We start from the raw sequence: 20,515 nt of genomic DNA on the forward strand, positions 1-20,515 counted from the left end.
CGTCCCTTCCCCGCGCGCGGTGCCATGGCTCGGGTGGTGGCGTCCCGCGGCGGTGCTCCTCGGTCGACGGTGGTTCCGGCAGCGGCGGCTGCTCCTGGCGGCGCAGCTCCGGGTGGCCTAGAGGCGGCGGCGGATGGTGGCGGCGCCCTCCCGGCCCAGATCTGGGCCCTTTTGGGCCCCATCTGGGTCTGAGCGGGCCTGACTCGGTCTCGCCTGCGGCGGCTCCGGCGGGGGCGGTGGTGGCGCGGCTCGTGCGGGGGTGGTGGAGACGGCGGCACGTCTACTGCAGCTCGGCGACGGGTGCTTCACGAGCCCCTTTTGGGCTCGGCCGGGCCTCGAGGGCCTGGTACGCTCCCCTTGCCGCGTCCGGTCGGTGACCGCCGATGGCGGTGGAGGTTGTCTCCTCCGGCGTGGCTACTCTCGCTGCCGTTCCTCGTTCCCGGCTGCTCCCTCTCGTCCTCGTCGGTCTCGCTTCGATGACCATGGTGAGGCGGCGGTGATGATTGCAAGACCGTGGTGGCGCACGTTCGTGGGTGGCTTGTCTGGTGGAGCGCGTCGGACCGTTCGGGGTTGTGGGTGTTTGGCGGATGGGAGAAATCCGGGCCGGCTTGCCGGCACCGACGCGGTGGGCGCCATCGTTCCTTCCTGAAGGGCGTCGGGTCTTCCCCTTCCCCACGCCCCTCCGTGTACCGGGGGAAACCCTAGGACCTGTCTGGGCAGCAGTGTCGTTGTCGTCGTGTTCCTTCCTGAAGGTGCTGCTTGGTATGCGGAGGTTCGAGGTGCCTGGAGCAAGGTGGTACATCTCCGGTGGGCGCAACGGTTTTGGGTTATCATCGTTTTCGTCGATCCGACGCTGTTGACTTTATTTTCTCTCTTCTTTCTCTTTTGTTTCGTTTGGGCATGCTTGTGCTGTTTGCCCTAGCATTGGACTCCTTGTAGTATCGGGTGGTTGCTATATCAATATAGCGGGGCGAAATCCTTTTTCGCTATGCTAATCATCAGCTATGAAGATGAAGAACAAATGCAAATCGGTAGGCTACCTCTGAGGACTGCTTCGAAGGAGCCGGTGCCGAGCAGCTTCGTGCCTTTGGAGTATAGAATGCAGCAAGAACACAGATTCATGAATATTTCTTGCGGTTTCACCTTTGATGTTGGTCTGCCGCAGTATATAGACTGCAGCAACAACACAGGTTCAGAAAAACACCAAAAACACTCTGAACATTCAGTACGAGCACTTGCTGCATTATATTCAGATAGATCAGTAGACTGCAGCAGGAAGCCAGGAACACAGATTCAGAAAGTACTTGTGTTGTACTCCCTCCGTTCCAAATTACTCGTCGTGGTTTTAGTTCAAATTTGAAACGGAGGGAGTAGTATTTCTACAAGCTAGACAGTTGAATCAGAGCCTCGCCGCAGGAGACTTGATAAACATCAGTTGAAGTATAGGAGTCGATGGAAATTTTGTACAGTGACGTTAGAAGGACGGGAATGGGTCCTGGCCTCCTGGGCCTGGGCTCGCTCCGGGGAAGGCCGCCGCTGCTCTCCCTGCCCCTACCTCACCCTCCTGCCTCAGTCCGAGCGGATCTCGTGTGGGGCAGCGGTGGGGAAGGCTGCCGCCGTTGCGTTGCGGCCCGTCGCTTCCCTCCGCGCCTGGATCCGGTAACTGACCCGTGCCCGGATCTGGGGCCCTGCTGCCTTCCGTGCCGTTGCAGCGCCCGCTGTCCGTGGACGTCGGGGGTTGCTGCTGCACGATCGACGTCGTCGCAGGCTATTACGGAAGTTGCGTTCGCTGCGGAGTTGTGTCGCGCTGCCGCTGCGTCCGGTGGTGAGCGTGCTCAAATGGATTTTTTTTCTTTTGTTTTCATTTCTTTTTTTTTGACGGAACATTACTGCATCATAGAAGAAAGAGTTGATCCAAATTTATTGTCAAAAAAAAGAAGAAGAGTTGATCCAAATTACTGAGGTAAACCAAACCCAAAAATCAACCTAGATGATAAGTGTCACAAGTCAGGTGCTGGCACTGCGGCCCTCACGTTTTTAATGGCAATTCAAGTCATGTAAGGAAGGCAAATTTCAGTGACACATGACAAAGTTTCTGTCAAAAAATAAAACCAAATCACAAAATTGCCATCCTCATGTAACTAAATTTGTCATAAAAAAACGTTCGGAGTCACGATATGTTCATACCTGGCATGTGACACTTATCAGGGTCTAAAATCAAACAAGCATGGTTAATAAGAAAAACCCGTGGACACCACAATCATTTCAGAAAAGAAGTTTGAATCCCTGGGCTTCTACATCATCGCGCACACAATCATTTTTATAACTACGTAATTGCCCGGTGGTGAGCGTGCTCAAATCGATATATTTTTTTCCCGAAAGGAAGATTGAATCCCTGTGCTTCTACGTCATCATTGCGAATCAAATAAGGGATGCATCTCTCAAAAGCAGTTGTTGCTTCGGTAGCAGTTTTGGCTACCTATGTAAGTTGTTGTTGCACCACAGACGTTCAGATTGTAGCTAGATATGTAATGATAATTAGCTACCCAAATAAGCAAGTTGTTGCACAATTGGTGTCGATTGCGCGATGTATCTGTAAGGATCCTGTGTTGCTGCATCAGCCTAGCTAGTGCACACCGAATAACAAAGACGAATAGCATTTTCTTGTGTCAGTATTACCAAACGAGTATAGTTTTATCTATTAATACCTGACGATCAGAGTTTATTTGTTTTCAGCTATCATACTTGTGGCTTGACGCACTTCATTATTTATATGGTCCGTACGTTATAGACATATGTTTTTCCCCAAACTGACAACTTCAATTTGGGTACCTGCTATTCTGAACCCAAAAGATTATCATATGCTTTGCTGCCTATTGTGTACTACTCCCTCCGTCCCATAATATAAAAGCGTTTTTGGCATCAGTACATTTGCCAGCCAGAAGTTGGAATTTCGATGGTTGGCGTCAGAGAGATCGGCACCTGAATTCGCCATCAAATTAAACACTCAAAGTATCACTGGTTGTTTTAGAGCTTGACACTTGACGGTGGGCCTGGTTGGTACCTGTGAGGAGATAAGAACATCTAGTGTCTGTACTGGCGGAATCGCCGAGATCAAGAACAGATGCAAAGTCAGTGTTGTATGATACTCCCTCCGTCCTATAATATAAAAGCGTTTTTTACACTACATTAGTCAACTAGTGTAAAAAAACGCTCTTATATAATGAGACGGAGGGACTACATGTGAGGTCGGCATTGGAAGAAGCTGGCGCCGAGCAGCTTTGCGTCTTCTGAAGTTGGTCTGACGCAGAATAGGCTGGCGGCCAAAGAGCATGGATTGAGATTCAGAGAAAACAAAACACTCTGAACATTCAGGTCTTGAGTTCTGTTTCTACACGGTAGAAAGTTCAGTCGGAGCACTCTGAATATATCTAGTTTGGAGAATTGACCACATCAAACCGATCACTATCGAATCATCAATAGAGCATTATGGTACTACCGTATATGTCTATGGTGGGCCCGTCTATTAGTCGCGGTTGGCCCGTGTCTGACGGCATTAAATTCCAAGAAGTCCGTCGTCGTCTTGGCCCGACTGGGATGGGTTCCGGGTTCCAGCCACCGGCGTAACCCCGTCGTGACGCCCTGCCACTGCCAGGTCAAATACTCCACGTCGTACGCGCTCCCTCGTCCACCCGCCTCCGTGCCATGCCACACAGCAGCCCGCTCACTGGCTGCAATGTGAGATCCTAGTGATCGATGACGACTGCCGTTCGCTGGCCAAGCAATAAAACTGCGAGTGGCATGGATAATCATGTGAAAGAAAACATGGCATGTAAATTATTCCTTAATGTTTTTTGCCGACATGCATCTAGCTTTGAATCGTGCGTGCACTGCACCTCCACGTTATACTACAGTGACCAGACCATTTGTGGAGTAAACGACGATGCCTCAAGACCCAGGTAATGTAATCTACCATATATAGATACTCCTGCTGCATTAGTATCCGAGAGTGGACTGGGGACTGGATCACCAGCGTCGCCTTCACGCCTATAAATAAAGATCCGCGGTGGTGAAGGGGGATCGAACACTTCAATCTCCAATCTTCAACCACCAGCGGCTGTAGCTTTTGTTCCAGCCAGGAAAGAAGAAGAAGAAGAAGAAGAAGAAGAAGAAGAAGAAGAAGAAGTCCGTACGGTACGTAATTCACACTAAACATGTGCAATTCATGAATTAACGAATAGCTGCCAGTAACAAAATACTCTAGTATATTCTACAGTTATATTTGCTATTTAAATTTCTCCTTCATCTTATGTATGACTAGATAGAAAATCTGAAGACTAACTGGACCAAACATTCATGCATACAGAGCTACCTCGGCCATGAAAATTACTAGAGTTGGACGATTACTCCTCTTGGTGTTGTTGGTGACTTTGAGTGCACACTATGTGGTCGTCGTCGGCACCTCTTCTTCCTTACATGGAAACACGACAGATATGCTATCTTTGCTTGATTTCAAGGATGCAATCAGCCTCGATCTGCAACAAGCCTTGATGTCCTGGAATGATAGCACCCATTTTTGCAATTGGGAAGGTGTCATGTGCAGACTGAAGACTCCACGTCGAGTCACCTCGCTAAACCTTGTAAGTCAAGGTTTGGTTGGACACATCTCTCCTTCACTTGGCAACCTAACATTCCTTCACTCTCTAGCCCTCACGGAGAACACACTCGCTGGAGAGATCCCACCCTCCCTCGGTCACCTGCGTCGCCTCCGAACCCTGCATTTGAATAATAACACGTTGCAAGGAAATATGCCGAGTTTCGCAAACTGCTCAAAGCTCAAGGTACTAGATGTTTCAGTTAACAATCTAGTTGGCCAATTTCCCACTGATTTGCCTCCTGACCTTCAGGTGCTGCGGATCGCACTTAATAACCTTGCCGGCACCATACCTACTTCTCTTGCCAATATCACAACACTAACCATGATTAGTTTTGCGTATAATCACATCCGGGGAAATACCCCAAGTGATTTTGCATCTTTTTCGCGCTTGCAACACCTGTATGCAGGTGCCAATCAGCTAGCAGGCAGGTTTCCACAAAGCGTCTTAAATCTGTCTACTCTCATCAACCTTGCCCTTCCTCTCAATGGTCTAAGTGGAGAGGTACCACCAAATCTATGTACCTCTCTGCCCAATCTGCAGAAACTTGCATTAGGTGGCAACTTCTTTCTAGGGCACATTCCTAGTTCTTTCACGAATGCTTCCAATCTACACCTCTTTGATTTGGCGGATAACAACTTCACCGGATTGGTGCCCACCACGATTGGCAAACTTACCAAACTCTTGAGCTTCAATCTTGAATATAATCAGCTCCAAGCACACAGCAAGAAAGATTGGGAGTTTTTGGACAGCTTAGGAAACTGCACAAAGCTACAGGTATTCTCCATGAGTTACAATCATCTATCAGGGCACGTACCGCATTCACTAGGTAACATTTCCAGTCTGCTCCAGTATCTACACTTGGATGAAAATCAACTATCAGGAGATTTTCCTTATGGTATAACAAACCTTCGCAACTTGATTGTTGTATCACTGGGAGGGAATCACTTTACAGGTGTGGTTCCAGAGTGGATTGGGACTCTCAACACATTGCAACAGATAGATTTAGACACAAACCTCTTTACGGGGGTCATTCCGTCATCCTTGTCAAATTTGTCTCAGTTGGGGCAACTTGATCTACACTCAAACCAGTTCATTGGCCAGATACCACCAAGCTTTGGTAACTTTCCCATGCTTCAATATTTGGACATTTCCAAGAACAATCTTCATAGCGGAGTTCCAATGGAGATCTTTGGAATCCCATCAGTTATTGGAATTGATTTTTCATTCAACAACCTTGGTGGACAACTCCCTATCGAGATTGGCAATGCCAAACAACTCATATATTTTCGAGTTTCGTCAAATAAGCTATCTGGAGATGTTCCAAACACTTTGGGTGATTGTGAAAGTTTGGAAGACATTGAGTTAGACTCAAATATTTTCAGCGGAAGCATTCCCACTTCATTGGGCAAGATAAGCAGCCTCAAAGTTTTGAATTTTTCTTCCAATAACTTAACTGGGTCAATACCAGCATCTCTTGGCAACCTACAACTTCTGGAGAAACTTGATTTGTCATTCAACCATCTTCATGGTGAAGTTCCAACAAAAGGGATCTTCAAGAATGCAACTGTTGTGCGGATTTATGGAAATCAGGGGCTTTGCGGTGGGGCATTGGAGTTGCACATGCTAACATGTTCTTTTATGCCTTCAAATTCAACTAGGCACAAGGAATACTTAGTGTTGAAAGTAGTCATCCCAATAGCTAGTATGGTGTCACTTGCTATGGTCATATTTGGATTAATTTTCTGGAGAGGAAAACACCAAGGCAAATCTGTATCGTCACCATCATTTGCTACAAAATTTCCCAAAGTTTCTTTCAACGATCTGGCAAGAGCAACAGAGGGATTCTCAACATCCAACTTAATTGGAAGAGGGAGATATAGTTATGTCTACCAAGGAAAACTAGCTGAAGAAGAAAATGAGGTTGCTATAAAGGTCTTCAACCTAGAGACAAGAGGAGCACAAAAAAGCTTCATTGCAGAATGTAATGCATTGAGAAATGTGCGGCACCGTAATTTGCTACCTATCTTAACCGCTTGCTCTAGCATCGATTCTGATGGTAACGATTTCAAGGCCCTAGTGTATGTGTTCATGCCACGAGGAGACTTACATAAACTACTATATTCAACTCAAGACCATGAAGGCTCTTCTAATTTGTACCTTATAACAATGGCTGAAAGGATAAGCATTTTGGTGGATGTAGCAGATGCACTGGAGTACCTACACCACAACAACCAAGGCATAATGGTTCATTGTGATCTAAAGCCTAGCAACATTCTTTTGGATGAGAATATGACAGCTCATGTTGGAGACTTTGGCCTGGCAAGATTCAAAGTTGGTTCGACTTCATCATCTCAGTGTAACTCAAGTTCTTCTTCGGTTGCAGTAATGGGAACAATTGGATACGCTGCTCCAGGTAATTGACTCTTTGTCACCACTTTTTCTTCTACATCTATGTAAACCAATGAAAGCAAAATTAACTCCTTTTGTATTCACTGATGTGTAGAATATGCAGGGGGTGGTCAAGTTTCAACCGCCGCGGATGTTTACAGCTTTGGTGTCGTTCTCCTCGAGATATTCATTCGAAGAAGGCCAACTGATGACATGTTTAAGGATGGACTGAATATCGTGAAGTTTACAGAGATTAGCTTTCCTGATAGTGTATTGGAGATTGTCGATCCCCAGCTGCTACAGGAATCGGAGGAAACTCCAGTAGTATTGAAGGAAACAAGTGTAAATGTTCTGCTACCTATTCTAAACATTGGCCTTCGCTGCACCAAGGCATCTCCGGGTGAACGCATCACCATGCATGAGGTGGCTGCTAAGCTACATGGAATCAGGGATGCATATCTCAATGCTAACTGAATAGACAAGTTGTTGTATAATTGGTTTTTATCACATATCGTGTATTTAAGAAGTATTAGCTAGCTGAACAAGCAAGTCTATGTATAGTTGGTATTTGTCACATAGCGTGTATGTAAGGGGCCCATATTTATAAATCCACACGTTTACGGTGTTACTGCATCAGCCTAGATAGTGAAGAAGGAAAAATGAATAGCATTTCCAGGCATCAATATCAGCAATCAAATAAATAATTAATTGATTAATACCTGATGTTCGGAGTTTATTTGGTTTCCATTGTAGCCAACAAGTATGCTTGACAGGCTCACACTATCCAAGTATGGCAACAAATTGACCCACAGAACGAAACAGAGGACCATTTGTCTACAGCCTTTGAAAGAAATTGATGCCTTCCACAAGTGCCCCTTCCAAGTTGGCATTTGTTAAACTTACCTACAGAACGAAACAAAGGAGATGATTTAAAACCATATCCAGTAATTCAAGGGGTATGCTAATCATCAGCAATGAGTTATTAAATCTGCTCCAGTGACAGTTCAATTTGGTCTCTCTGGAGGTACAGTACTACTCCCTCCTTTCTTAAATACAACTATTTTTAGAGATTTTAAAATGGACTATATACGGATGTATATTGGTCTGCCGCAGTATATAGACTGCAGCAACAACACAGGTTCAGAAAAACACCCAAAACTCTCTGAACATTCAGTAGGAGTACTTGCTGCATTATATTCAGAAAGATCAGTAGGCTGCAGCAGGAAGCCAGGAACACAGATTCAGAAAGTACTTGTGTTGTATTTCTACAAGCTAGAATGTTGAGTCAAGAGCCTCGCCGCAAGCGCAGGAGACTTGATCACATCAGTTAATTTTATACAGTGACGTTAGAAGGAGGGGAATGGGTGGCTAGAGCGTTGCGCTCGCAGCGATGAGGGTCTAGGTTCGATTCGATCCCTCGTTCCTGTACTTTTTTGACGTTTCTCTAAACACAGAAAAAAAGCAAAACGGGCCGAGCCCAGCTAACAGGAACGAGGGATTAATAAATATTTGGTCAACTTATTTATTATCCACGTCAGTTCAGTTTTTCTTGTTCTTTTTCCTTTTTCTTTTTTCCTCATCCTTTTTTAAATTTTGTGAACTTTTTTCGAAATCCATGAATTCCTTTTCAATTTCGATGAACTTTTGTTAGATCCGATGAACTTTTTTTTAAATCCGATGAACTTTTTTTAAATCCGATGAACTTTTTTCAGATTCGGTATTTTCAAAATCGATGAATTATTTTCGAAATCAATGAACCTTTTTTCAAATCCGATGGAAATTTTTCAAATTTGATGAACCTTTTTCCAAAACGATGAACTTTTTTCAGATTCGATGAACTTTTTCTCAAAATCTATAATTTTTTTCCCAAAACAATAAACGTTTTTTTTCAAATTTGATGAACTTTTTTCAAAATCGATGAACTTTTTTCAAATTCGTTGAACTATTTTCATTTTTGTGATTTTTTTCATTTAAATTCGTCAACCTTTTTTTAGCCCTGAACTTTTTGTTGTGAATGATTTTTTTAATTCCTGAACTTTCAAAAAAGCATACACACAGTCAACAGTCAACTAGTCACACCGTTCAATTGGTGAACATTGTTCTCAAATTAGTGAACTTGTGGACAATTGTATTTTACAAATGCGCGCTGCTTTCAATCACTACGACCCGTGTGATACAGTGGTAGCTATTCTCTTTCACTACGCCAAGGAAAATGTTTTTCGCGCGAAAGCCTTGTGGACCCGCCAAGTCAGCGGCTGCGCGTCGCCGAGAATCTTCTTCGTCTTCATCGCCTCGTTTTCCCGTGGGAATCAATGTGAAGGCTGCCGCACGGGCGACGCAGTGAAGGCGCACCGCCGTGCGTCCCACCCCTCCCCGCCACGCGTCCACACTACTGCCGCCCACTCGCCGCTATAAAAGCCGCCCCTTCCTCGCCGCTGGCCGCACAGTCTACAACCTCTCTCTCGCCGTCGATGCTCTCTTCCTCGCCGCCGACGCCCTCTCTCTCCTCGTCTCTCGAACCGCGACCATGGCCAAGCGCTACCCCGGCGACAGAGCAGAGGCCAATGGCTTCGGCCACCGCGGCAGTTCCTGGACGCCGAGGTGAATGGAGACGGCGTCGTCGTGCTCGTCGGGCTCCCGTTCCTCCGGGTCGCCGGCGCTCCCCGTCAAGCCGGAGCCGCGGGGTACGCTGCTCGGGCGGCACACCCGCGGCGGCGCCCTCGTCATCAATGAGGGCGGTCGTGTCCCTTCTCCTCCCTCCTCCCACCACGTCAAGCCTAATACCGAGCCAATGCTCCTTCCCGTGAAGAAGGAGCACGAGGCCATGGCCGCCGACCTGGCGTGGTCGCGCCAGGACTACGTCTAGGAGGAAATGGAGCGCTAGCGCGACGCTCTGGAGGAGATCGCCGTGTGGCGCCGCGGCCGTGACGAGGGCGGCGGCGTCATCCTCGACGACATCGACCCCTCCCCCCCGGTGCATCGGCGACGCAGGTTAGGGGTGCAGCAAAAACGGCGCGGCGACTACACCGCCTTCTGCAAACTCCTCAGCATGTAGAAGGCTCGGGCGGCGGCGGGCGACGTAGTTTAGCGTAGTGTTTTTTTATTTTTTTTATTATGTCTTCTTATTAATTATGTACAAATACGAATGAAAAACGCCGAATATTAACCGAATTCGTGTCTTTTTCGTCTAATTTTAGCCGAATTTTAATTCAAAAAACGCCATCTGGGGGGCGACCTAGGGCCGTGGTTGGAAACCCGACCGCCCCCACGGCCAAAATAGTGTCGGCTAGCTCCCAGAAGACGCTATTTCTGTCAGGGGGTGCCGAACGGCTGGAGATCTCTTAGCGGATACATTGTGGCCTCTGATTCTAGACAGGTGATAGGGGACATTAAGCAGACGACCCAAGGCAGATATGGAGCGATTGCTAACGAGGGTCGCGCTAGTAATTATGAAGCGTATAGTTTAACTATATTTGCTATTCCCTTCATCCCATAAGATAAGAACGTTTTGTTTGGCCAACCAAACTCCATACCACATATTGTGATTTTTATGAATAAAGTTAGGCTTTACCCCTAAGAAAAACATATCGTCCAACATAATCTATGTTCTTTCTCACCGCAGAAACCCTCCTCACCAGCAACTTCTTGTGGAGAGATTATGACATTGATCATATCCAAATATGTTAAGAGTTGGCAGAGGAATTGAAGATGAGCAAGTAGCACTTGCCGAGCCTGTATATGTCGGAACCTTTGAAACAAGTGTTCCGTCTGACAAGCACCCCATCCAAGTTCCAAGTTAGCTTTTGTTAAATTTACCTGCAGAATGAACTCAAAGGCAATCCAAATCATAAGATTGTTGTAAAACCATATCCCGTAGTCAAGGCAATACACTCACAACCAATTATGAAATATATTATTTTCTGTTCCACTGACAGCCAGATTGCTCCCTGTGAAGAGAGTAGTTTGATGATCAGGAAGGAACAGAAAAACAAGTCCTGTCCTGTGTGATGGTTCCTGAAGCGAAATCCAAACGACCGCTGCTTATTCTGAACCCAAAGAATAAGCTGTCAAGGAGAGACCCCCTTCCCCTCCCCCTCGACCCGACCCCCTTCCCGACCCTGTGCGTCCGTCGCCGGGCCGCACCAGGTGGCCACCACTCATCCTCCCCTCGCCTCCTCTGCACCCCTCCCTCCGCCGCAGCCGGCATCGTTGCCGAACGTCAGCCCTGTGGCGCGGCGGTGGCGGAGCTCCTCTGGCGTCCAGGGATCTGAGTCGGCGGTAGCGGTGGCCAGATCTTCACCCCTTGCGACGTGGACGGCGGGCAGCGGCGGCCGGGACACACCGAGGGGCTCTGCTGCAGACAGCGAGATTGGCAGGAGGCGGTGGTGTGGTAGGCGGGCTCGATCTAGGGCTGCTGTTGTTATGTCCTCTTTTGCTGCCTCTCATTGGCCTCGGCGACGACTCGTGGAGGTACTCCGGATCTGCCACGCATCACGAGGATTATGGCGGTGGTGGCCATCTCCTCCGTCGAAGGTGGTAGGCATGAGGCTGGGTGGTCGGATCTCGAGATCCGTCATCTAGTCCCGGCTGCGAGTCGAGGAGACATAGTTGCCGTTGAAAACCGAACCGATGATGGGCAATGGCAGCGTTCTGTGTCATTACCTTGATGAAGGCATCGTCGTGTAACTACTTGACCCACTCGTGCTGCTCCGGGGGAAACCCTAGGATCTGGTATTCCAGACCGGGCGATGGCGGTACCGCGGTGTCTGTTTCTCTCTTGGGAGCATCGTTTGTGGAGCAGCGCTAGAAGACAAAGGCAGGAGATGGAGCGGTTTCGTCTTGCACGGAGCTTCAGTGGATATGTCAAGTCATGCCTAGCCGACAGGTGCTACGCTGTGTCATGCCTGGTCGGCAGGTGCTACGCACGACAGATCTTCCAGAGTCTTCATGTCTGGATGGACGAGTGCAGGGCGGTGGCGCCATTGGGCGTCGTGGTTGCGTCAATGGATGGCCGAACTGGGAAGGATGATGCGGATCTTTCTCATGAAGACGGGTCAGCGGTGCGATGATGACGGCGACTTATAAAACGTGTGCATGTGGTGTGCACTTTAGGTCTGCTGCACCGGTTGTTGGTTTCGACACGTTATGTGGATGGATCGGCGACGACACCGATTTTAGATATGTGGAGTGAGAACAGTCCACGTTATCGAGTTTGTACATGTGAGTGATGGCTTGAGGTGGTTTGATGTACGTTCTTGTCGGACTTTTGTTGAATAATTAATAAAGATTGTTGTATACATCGATTGATACAGATGCCAGGGTTTAATCATTCTTTTTAGAAAAAATAAAAATTGTAAACCCAAACGATTATGAAATGGTTTTGCTGCCTACCGTGTATATAGCTACTAATGTACCTTTGTTACATTTACCAGCGAGAAGTAGGAATTTCGAAGGTTGGCGTCAGAGAGATCGGCACCTGAATTCACCATCAAATCAAACATTCAAAGTATCACTGGTTGTTTTAGAGCTTGACACTTGACGGTGGGCCTGGTTGGTACATCCGAGGAGTCAGGAGATCAGAACAACTAGTGTCTGTGTACTAGCGCAGTTGGAATCGCTGAGGAGATCAAGAACAGATGTGAGGCCGGCATGGAAGAAGCTGGTGCCGAGCAGCTTTGCGTCTTTTGAAGCTGGTCTGCCGCAGAATAGACTGGCGGCAAAAGAGCACAGATTCAGAGAAAACAAAACACTCTGAACATTCAGGTCTTCTGTTCTATTTCCACACGCTAGAAAGTTCAGACGGAGCACTCTGAATATAGTGTAGTTATTAGTTAGGAGAATTGATCACATCAACGGATAACTATCTCGAATCATCAATCGAGGTATAGGAATCATTCATTATGGTGGTACACTATATATGGGCCCGTTGATTAATGGGGGTTGGCCCGTGTCTGACGGCATTAGATTCGAAGAAGAAGTCGGTCGTCGCCTGACGCCGAGTGAGAGACTACCGGTGAGGTCTCTCGTGCCAGCCTGACCCACACCAGACTGGGGTTAACGTTTTGGCCAGTCGGCCACCGAGGTAACCCCGTCGTGACGCCCTGACCGATCCCTATATCAACTTAGTGGATCATATTTGGTTTTTTACTCCACTAAATTTGACCTACCCAATCCTCAAAACGGCTCGGTGGAGTATAATTTTTACTCCTTTCCTATCCACCGGAGTATATTTACTTCCGCTCTCTGCGGCCGAGTAAAATCAGCTCTCTTCTCCCTCCGCACCGCCGCCAGCGCCCCCCCTCCCGCCCTCCCTCGGCTCTTCGATGGCCGGACGTGGTGGACGTTGGTCCTCGCGCCGATCCGCAGCGCGGATCCGCGCCGCTACGCACACGGGTCGTCCTCCGCGGGCACTTCATTGAGCCGCCGTCGCCGCTCGCCCAATCCGCCCGCCACCGCACCCCTATGCCGGTTCGAGGACTTCCCCGTCCTCCCTCCGCCCCAGCCGCCGACGAGGACCTACCTCGGGGTCTGGCAGTGGTGGTGGGTGACCGAAATAAGGGATCGGGAGACCCACACCCGGCACAGACCCTCCTAACTGCCGAACGTTTGCCAAAGGATGTGGCACATGCGAACGATGTGATGGCTGTTTTAGTAGTGGTGAAGTGGGAAGAGGTGATATTTTCGTCAGAAGACACATGGCAGTTTCTTCCCGAGAAGGCAATTTTCATTTAAAAACTGTCGTCGTTTGATCTCGTTTCACAACAACTAAAACTGTCAGCAAAGATGGTTCGCTTGCCACCCTCTTACCCCGATGTTGGCGAGGTACAATTACCGTATTATATTATGATGACTCTTGCCGACACCATCTCTGAAAGGTGGTACTATGTAGACATGCAGTACGAGATAATACAGTGTGAACGACGATGACCAAAGACCGGGCATAATGCATTGTACCTAGCTAGCTAGCTAGTGCATTATTTCAGAGTGGACCAAAGACCGGGCAGCAGCAAGCTAGCAGAGTAGCAGATCACCAATATAAAGTGAGGGCTCACTGGTGAAGGTGGATCAAACACTCCACCACACTCCAAACCTGTGCACACAATATTCTTGGTTTCGCTCTCGCCTCTGCCCTACAGCAAGCAGCTGTAGCTCTTGTTCCGGTCAGGAAAGGAAAAGCTAGCGCGTGGAAGAAGAGGAAGGAATCCGCAGGTTCGTACGCAATTCACAGAGCACATGCATGTACATTTCATGAATTAATGATGTATCTGCTAGTAGTATTGGTTATATTTACTATTGAAGTTTCTCCTTCATCCTATGCATGCCTACATAGATAATACTGAAAACTAACTCGACCAACATATATATATGTACAGAGATACCCGGCCATGAAAGTTACCACACTCGGACAGTTACTCCTCTTGATATTATTGGTGACTTTCAGTGCACAATATGTGGTCGTCATCGGCAGCTCATCCTCCGTACATGGTAACGAGACAGATTAGTTATCACTGCTTGGATTCAAGGGCGCAATCAGCCTCGACCCGCAGCAAGCCTTGATGTCCTGGAATGATAGCACCCACTTTTGCGATTGGGAAGGTGTCGTGTGCAGGGTGAAGGCTCCACCCCGTGTCACTTCCCTAAACCTTACAGGTCGAGGGTTGGTAGGACATATCTCTCCTTCACTTGGGAACCTAACCTTCTTGCAATCTCTGGCCTTGACAGAGAACACACTCGCCGGAGAGATCCCATGCATCATCCCTTGGTCACATGCATCGCCTCGAAACCTTGCACTTGAACAGAAACACGCTGCAAGGAAGGATACCGAGTTTTGCAAACTGCTCAAAGCTCAAGGAGTTGGATGTTTCGGTTAACAATCTAGTTGGCCAATTTCCCGGTGATTTGCCTCCTCATCTTCACATGCTGCAAGTTTCATTTAATAACCTTACTGGCATCATCCCAGCTTCTCTGGGTAATATCACAACACTAGTCTTCATTAGTTGCGCGCATAATCGAATCAAGGGAAATATCCCAAGTGAGTTTGCAGGTTTGCCAGGCTTGCAGTACCTGTATGCGGGTGCAAATCAGCTAACAAGTAGGTTTCCACAAGCCATCTTGAATGTTTCTACTCTCATCGGCCTTGGCTTAACTCTCAATGGTCTAAGTGGGGAGCTGCCACCAAATCTTTGTACCTCTCTCGCCAATCTCCGTATACTTACATTAGGTGGCAACTTATTTCTAGGGCACATTCCTAGTTCATTCACTAATGCTTCCAATCTAAGTGTCATTGATTTATCAACGAACAACTTCACCAGATTGGTTCCCACCACGATGAGCAAACTTACCAAACTCTCAATGTTGAATCTTGAAAATAATCAGCTCCAAGCACATAGTGGAGAAGACTGGGAGTTTTTGGACAGCTTAGGCAACTGCACAGAGCGACAAATATTGTCCATGAGTGTCAATTGTCTATCAGGGCATGTACCAAGTTCAATAGCTAACCTTTCCAACAAACTCCAGCAGACTCTGTACTTGGGAGAAAATCAACTATCAGGAAATTTCCCTTCCGGCATAGCCAACCTTCACAATCTAGTTGCTGTGTCAGTGGGGGGGAATCACTTCACAGGTATCGTTCCAGAGTGGATTGGGACTCTCAAAAATTTGCAACAAGTAGATTTAGCAGCAAACTTCTTTACGGGGGTCATTCCATCATCCTTGTCAAACTTGTCTCAACTGGGACAGCTCTATGTAGCCTCAAACCAATTCATTGGCCACATACCGAAAAGCTTTGGTAACTTTCCAAGGCTTCAATATTTGGACACTGCTAGCAACAACCTTCATGGTAGGGTTCCAATGGAGATATTCAGAATCCCGTCAATAATTGCAATTGATTTATCTTTCAACAACCTGGATGGACAACTTCCTACCAACATTGGCAATGCTAAACAACTCGTACATTTGGTACTTTCATCCAATAAGCTATCTGGAGATATTCCAAACACTCTGGGTGACTGTGGAAGTTTAGAATACATTGAGTTAGACTCGAATATTTTCAGCGGAAGCATTCCCACTTCATTAGGCAGCATAAGAGGCCTAAAAGTTTTGAATATTTCTGCCAATAACTTAACTGGTTCAATACCAACATCTCTTGGCAACCTACAAGTTCTTGAGAAACTAGATTTGTCATTCAACCACCTCAATGGTGAGGTTCCAACAAAAGGGATATTCAAGAATGCAACTGCCGTGCAAATTGATGGAAATCAGGGGCTTTGTGGTGGGGTACCGGAGTTACACATACTAGCATGTTTTGTTATGCCTCCAGATTCAATTAGGAACAAGAAATCTTTGGTGCTAAAAGTGGTTATCCCAATAGCGAGTATGGTGTCAATTGTTATTGTCATATTTTGCTTCTTTCTCCGGGGAGGGAAACACAAGAGAAAATCTATATCTCTGCCATCATTTTCTACAAAATTTCCCATGGTTTCTTTCAATGATCTAGCCAGAGCAACACAGGGATTCTCAGTATCCAACTTAATAGGCAGAGGGAGATATAGTTCTGTTTACCAAGGAAAACTAGTTGAAGATGAAAATGAGGTTGCCGTGAAAGTCTTCAACCTAGAGACAAGAGGAGCACAAAAGAGCTTCATCTCAGAATGTAACGCGTTGAGAAATGTGCGGCACCGTAGTTTGGTCCCTATAATAACTGTGTGCTCAAGCATTGATTCTAGTGGTAATGATTTCAAGGCCCTAGTGTATGAGCTCATGCCGCGAGGGGATTTGCATAAACTACTATACTCAACTCCAGACTATGAAGGCTCTTCGGATTTGAACCTTATTACGATTGGTCAAAGGATAAGCATCGTGGTGGATGTAGCGGATGCACTGGAGTACCTACACCATAACAACCAAGAAGCACTGGTTCACTGTGATCTGAAGCCTAGCAACATTCTTTTGAATGACAATATGACAGCTCATGTTGGAGACTTTGGCTTGGCAAGATTCAAAGTTGGTTCCACAACGTCATCTCACGGTAACTCTTCTTCAATTGCAGTGATGGGAACAATTGGATACACTGCTCCGGGTAATGGTCTTTTCTTTATCTTGTGCTTCTACATTTTGCGGCATCTATGTTAAGCAGTGAAGATGAAACTAACTCCTCCCCTTTTCCATTATGTAGAATACGCAGAGGGTGGCCAAGTTTCAACTGCCGCAGATGTTTACAGCTTCGGTGTCGTTCTTCTCGAGATATTCATTCGAAGGAGGCCGACTGACGACATGTTTAAGGATGGACTCAGCATTGTGAAGTTTACAGAGGCCAGCTTCCCTGATAGGGTATCGGTGATTTTCGACCCCCAGCTGCTAAAAGAGTTGGATGAAACTCCAATAGCCTTCAAGGAAAAACATGTACATTGTCTGCTATCTGTGCTAAATGTTGGCCTTTGCTGCACTAAGACACCCCCAGGCGAACGCATCAACATGCAGGAGGTGGCTGCTAAGCTACATGGAATCAAGGATGCATATCTCAGAAGCAGTGCCGTTGCTTCAGTGGCAGTACCTGAATAAGTAACTTGTTGTAATTTGTTGTGTTTATCACAAACCATGCAAGCAAGGACCAGCTCAACTAGTATTGAATAAGTATTGCCTCTGATGTGTTACAGCATCGACCCAACTAGTGCACTCTGGAAAAAATAGATGAATGGAATTTCCATGTATCAATATTATTATCAAAGGAATATATTTGACTGATTTTTTTTTTGCCACACCTAACAGCTTCAACTTTGTTATGCACACTTCGGCAAAACTACCCCTGGACTAAATATGCCTGCCAGGCTAACACCATCCGACTAAGCACTTGATTTCCCAGCAACCATTCACCCGATACATATATTCTTTGTGTGTTCATGGAACTCTCTCCATCCTGGAAGATATAAGAAAAAAAGAGAGAAAAACATGGCAGTACTATTCGAGAACTAAATCAACCTCTGAATTCTCTAGTATCCCCATTCTCCTTCATTTATGTTCATTATTTGCAGAAGAGAGTCTCCTTCGTAGCGTTCCCGGTAGTTGTATTTACCCTGGTGCACATCGATTGCAAAAATTAATAAGAACCACGCATGTTTTCATCACACACAAAATGGAAAATGGAAAATGAGAGATTAAATGGATGAATAATTCTTGAATATCGACACTGGCCGGCTTTCCTCTTACCCATCAGCAATTTTGCAGAGGTAGTCCCGTTGGTCGTCTCGTAGTGGAACATCAGTAAAATCTGCAAAGGAAAAAAATGAGAACAACATGACCTGGTGATGCCATACAATTCATAAATACAAGAACCTTCGATCGACTGCAATCCTATTCATAGATTGCGATTGAATTGAAGTAGTTAAAGTTTCCTTTTTGCTCATTTTAGTCCAGAATGGTGTGGCTAGAACATGTTTTACATTAGGACCAGAGGTTTTAAGATGATGGCACTGTGACATTAATCACATGGTAATAATCCAAATATGTTAAGGTTTCAGGCAGAAATTGGAGATAAGCAGTTAGCACTTGCCTGCCCCGTATATGTTGGAACCTTTGAAAGAAGTGTTCCCTGTCACAAGTGCCCCTTCCAAGTTGGCATTTGTTAAATTTACCTGCAGAGTGGAACAAGACAAGCCAAATCTCAAGATCGCTGTAAAACCATTTCCCAAAATTAAGGCAGAGCGCAATAATCAATTAAGAAACAAAAGCAGTACTACTAGTCTGGTGCTGTGATGAGGAGACAGGAACAACATAATAAGTTATATGTGAAGGTCACTCAACCGTATAGACAGTTTCCAGCAAAATTCAGGCCAGCTATGTTACCGCTTATCCTGAACTCAACGGTTACTTTGAAGGAATGTACCTTTGTTACATTTGCCAGCGAGAAATCGGCGTTTCTAAGGTCGGCGTTGGAGAGATCAGCGCCTGAATTCACCATGAAACAGTCAAAACATTGTGATATCACTATGGCTTCAGAAATTGACACTTGACAGCAGGCAAGCATCACAACAACGAGTGTCTGCCTACTGGTTGCAAGTTGGAACACCCGAGAAGATCAAGAACAAATGCAAACCCGTAGGCTGCTACCTGTCAGGTCCGCATCAAAGAAGCTGGCGCCGAGCAGGTTCGCGCCTTTGAAGTTGGTCTGCCGCAGGATAGACTGCAGAAAGAAACGCAAATTCGGATAAATCGTCAGAGTTCAGAAATACTCTGAACATTCAGACGTTCTGTTCTATCTCTACATGCTAAGAAAGTTCAGTCAGAACTTGCTATTGATATAACCGCAAGAAGAAATCTGAGGCATGATCACATCATCACGAGTGAAACAATTTGTAGGAATCGATGGAAAGGGGAGGTGAGAGTAGTTAGGTACGGTCTTGAAGTCCTGCTTGATGAGCGTCTGGCCGCTGAAGTCCTTCCCGGTGAGGTCCTGCCCCCGCGTCACCTGCTGCCCGTACGGCCCGCCTCCCTGCATCCACCCACGCACCCACACGCCATTAACGCCGCCTCAATCGCCTCGCCACCACACTCGGTCGACCGGTACAACTACAAACGCAATACAACTAACCCTGAAGGCGAGGGCCGGGTCGGCGACGAGCAGCGAGGCGGCGACCAGCGCGACGGCGCCGGCGTTGGCGAGGTGGAAGTGCAGCGAGGAGGGGGCGCGACACGCCGGCTGCGCCGTCGTCGCCGGCGGGGACGGGGCGAGCTTGAGAGCGCCGAGGATGGACATGGCCATGACGAGCTAGCTTCGTGGCTGGCTGTTGTCGCGGTCTCTCTTTTTTGGGCTGCGCCGACGAGTTTATCCGTCTTATCTTTATCTGGTTGCCACCATGTTTGCTTGGCCAATCAAAAGATTGTTGCCACGATGCCCTTTTTTTCTCTTCTACTCATCACTGATCAGAACTTAAAAGCGTTTTTTCAATTAAAAATTTCAAATAATTATTCCCTTTTTTTTATACGTATAATGTCAAAAAAAGTCTTACATTATGAAGGGAGTATTGAATAATAACGTGGATTAGGAGTGGTATTATGATCTAGAGGGATTTGACATAATATTTTACGGTGAGTGGCGTGGCATCATATTGGAATAAGAGTTATTTACTTATAAATTCGATCATCTTATAGCTTGTCAACAAATATTTAATGCTACGGTTCTGTCGCCCTCCTCCTCGGGCGACACGAGGGAACCCAGCCACCGCCCAGCAGCCCCCCTCCCCGCCGCCCTCTCCCGCATCGCCGCTGCCGGAGGGTCGGCCGGCGAAGCCGCGCCGGACCCCAGGATGGTAGTGGCGGGGCGAATCTGACGCGCTGCGCCACCCCTGGTGCTCCCCCATGACGGATCTGACGCACGACGCGAGCGCCCCGAGCCCCTCCCGTGGCGTTGCGCACGGCCGCCGGCTGCCTCCGGGCCTCCTCCTCGTGCCCTTGCGCGGCTGCGCCCCCTCCCC

At 47.2% G+C, this 20,515-nt stretch overlaps 3 protein-coding genes across 6 annotated transcripts; 2 read left to right on the top strand and 1 right to left on the bottom strand.

Annotated features, from left to right (window-relative positions):
• Positions 1 to 3,947: 3,947 nt before the first annotated feature.
• LOC123077048 (probable LRR receptor-like serine/threonine-protein kinase At3g47570) lies at positions 3,948 to 7,696 on the top strand. 4 transcript variants are annotated; one of them, XM_044499252.1, is made up of 3 exons: positions 3,948 to 4,194; positions 4,367 to 7,071; positions 7,162 to 7,696. In XM_044499252.1, the coding sequence occupies exons 2-3, from the start codon at positions 4,380 to 4,382 to the stop codon at positions 7,518 to 7,520; spliced, it is 3,051 nt and encodes a 1,016-aa protein (XP_044355187.1). In that variant the 5' UTR covers positions 3,948 to 4,194; positions 4,367 to 4,379; the 3' UTR covers positions 7,521 to 7,696. The 4 variants fall into 4 exon arrangements, with proteins under 4 accessions (XP_044355187.1, XP_044355189.1, XP_044355188.1 ...); XM_044499254.1 differs by having other exon boundaries at positions 4,022 to 4,194; positions 6,862 to 7,071; positions 7,162 to 7,693; XM_044499253.1 differs by lacking the exon at positions 3,948 to 4,194 and having other exon boundaries at positions 4,204 to 7,071; positions 7,171 to 7,696.
• A 6,369-nt stretch (positions 7,697 to 14,065) lies between these two features.
• LOC123077050 (LRR receptor-like serine/threonine-protein kinase EFR) lies at positions 14,066 to 17,805 on the top strand. Its single transcript, XM_044499255.1, has 3 exons — positions 14,066 to 14,255; positions 14,420 to 17,124; positions 17,221 to 17,805. Exons 2-3 carry the CDS (start codon positions 14,814 to 14,816, stop codon positions 17,604 to 17,606), a joined length of 2,697 nt encoding a protein of 898 aa, XP_044355190.1. The 5' UTR covers positions 14,066 to 14,255; positions 14,420 to 14,813; the 3' UTR covers positions 17,607 to 17,805.
• LOC123077051 (thylakoid lumenal 15 kDa protein 1, chloroplastic) lies at positions 17,737 to 19,925 on the bottom strand. Its single transcript, XM_044499256.1, has 7 exons — positions 19,633 to 19,925; positions 19,438 to 19,533; positions 19,152 to 19,224; positions 18,928 to 18,989; positions 18,595 to 18,676; positions 18,252 to 18,312; positions 17,737 to 18,118 (listed from the first exon to the last, which is right to left on the bottom strand). The coding sequence occupies exons 1-7, from the start codon at positions 19,801 to 19,803 to the stop codon at positions 18,067 to 18,069; spliced, it is 597 nt and encodes a 198-aa protein (XP_044355191.1). The 5' UTR covers positions 19,804 to 19,925; the 3' UTR covers positions 17,737 to 18,066.
• Positions 19,926 to 20,515: the final 590 nt, after the last annotated feature.

The sequence above is a fragment of the Triticum aestivum genome, chromosome 3D (assembly GCF_018294505.1).
Source record: "Triticum aestivum cultivar Chinese Spring chromosome 3D, IWGSC CS RefSeq v2.1, whole genome shotgun sequence".
Taxonomy (NCBI): Eukaryota; Viridiplantae; Streptophyta; class Magnoliopsida; order Poales; family Poaceae; genus Triticum; species Triticum aestivum.

Coding starts and splice junctions, on each gene's coding strand:
- LOC123077048 (XM_044499252.1), top strand. CDS start 4,380: ATGAAAATTACTAGAGTTGGACGATTACTCCTCTTGGTGTTGTTGGTG. Junction 7,072..7,161: donor AATTGGATACGCTGCTCCAG/GTAATTGACTCT, acceptor ACTGATGTGTAG/AATATGCAGGGGGTGGTCAA.
- LOC123077050 (XM_044499255.1), top strand. CDS start 14,814: ATGCATCGCCTCGAAACCTTGCACTTGAACAGAAACACGCTGCAAGGA. Junction 17,125..17,220: donor AATTGGATACACTGCTCCGG/GTAATGGTCTTT, acceptor TCCATTATGTAG/AATACGCAGAGGGTGGCCAA.
- LOC123077051 (XM_044499256.1), bottom strand. CDS start 19,803: ATGGCCATGTCCATCCTCGGCGCTCTCAAGCTCGCCCCGTCCCCGCCG. Junction 19,534..19,632: donor ACCCGGCCCTCGCCTTCAGG/GTTAGTTGTATT, acceptor GGGTGGATGCAG/GGAGGCGGGCCGTACGGGCA. Junction 19,225..19,437: donor TCAAGCAGGACTTCAAGACC/GTACCTAACTAC, acceptor TTCTTTCTGCAG/TCTATCCTGCGGCAGACCAA.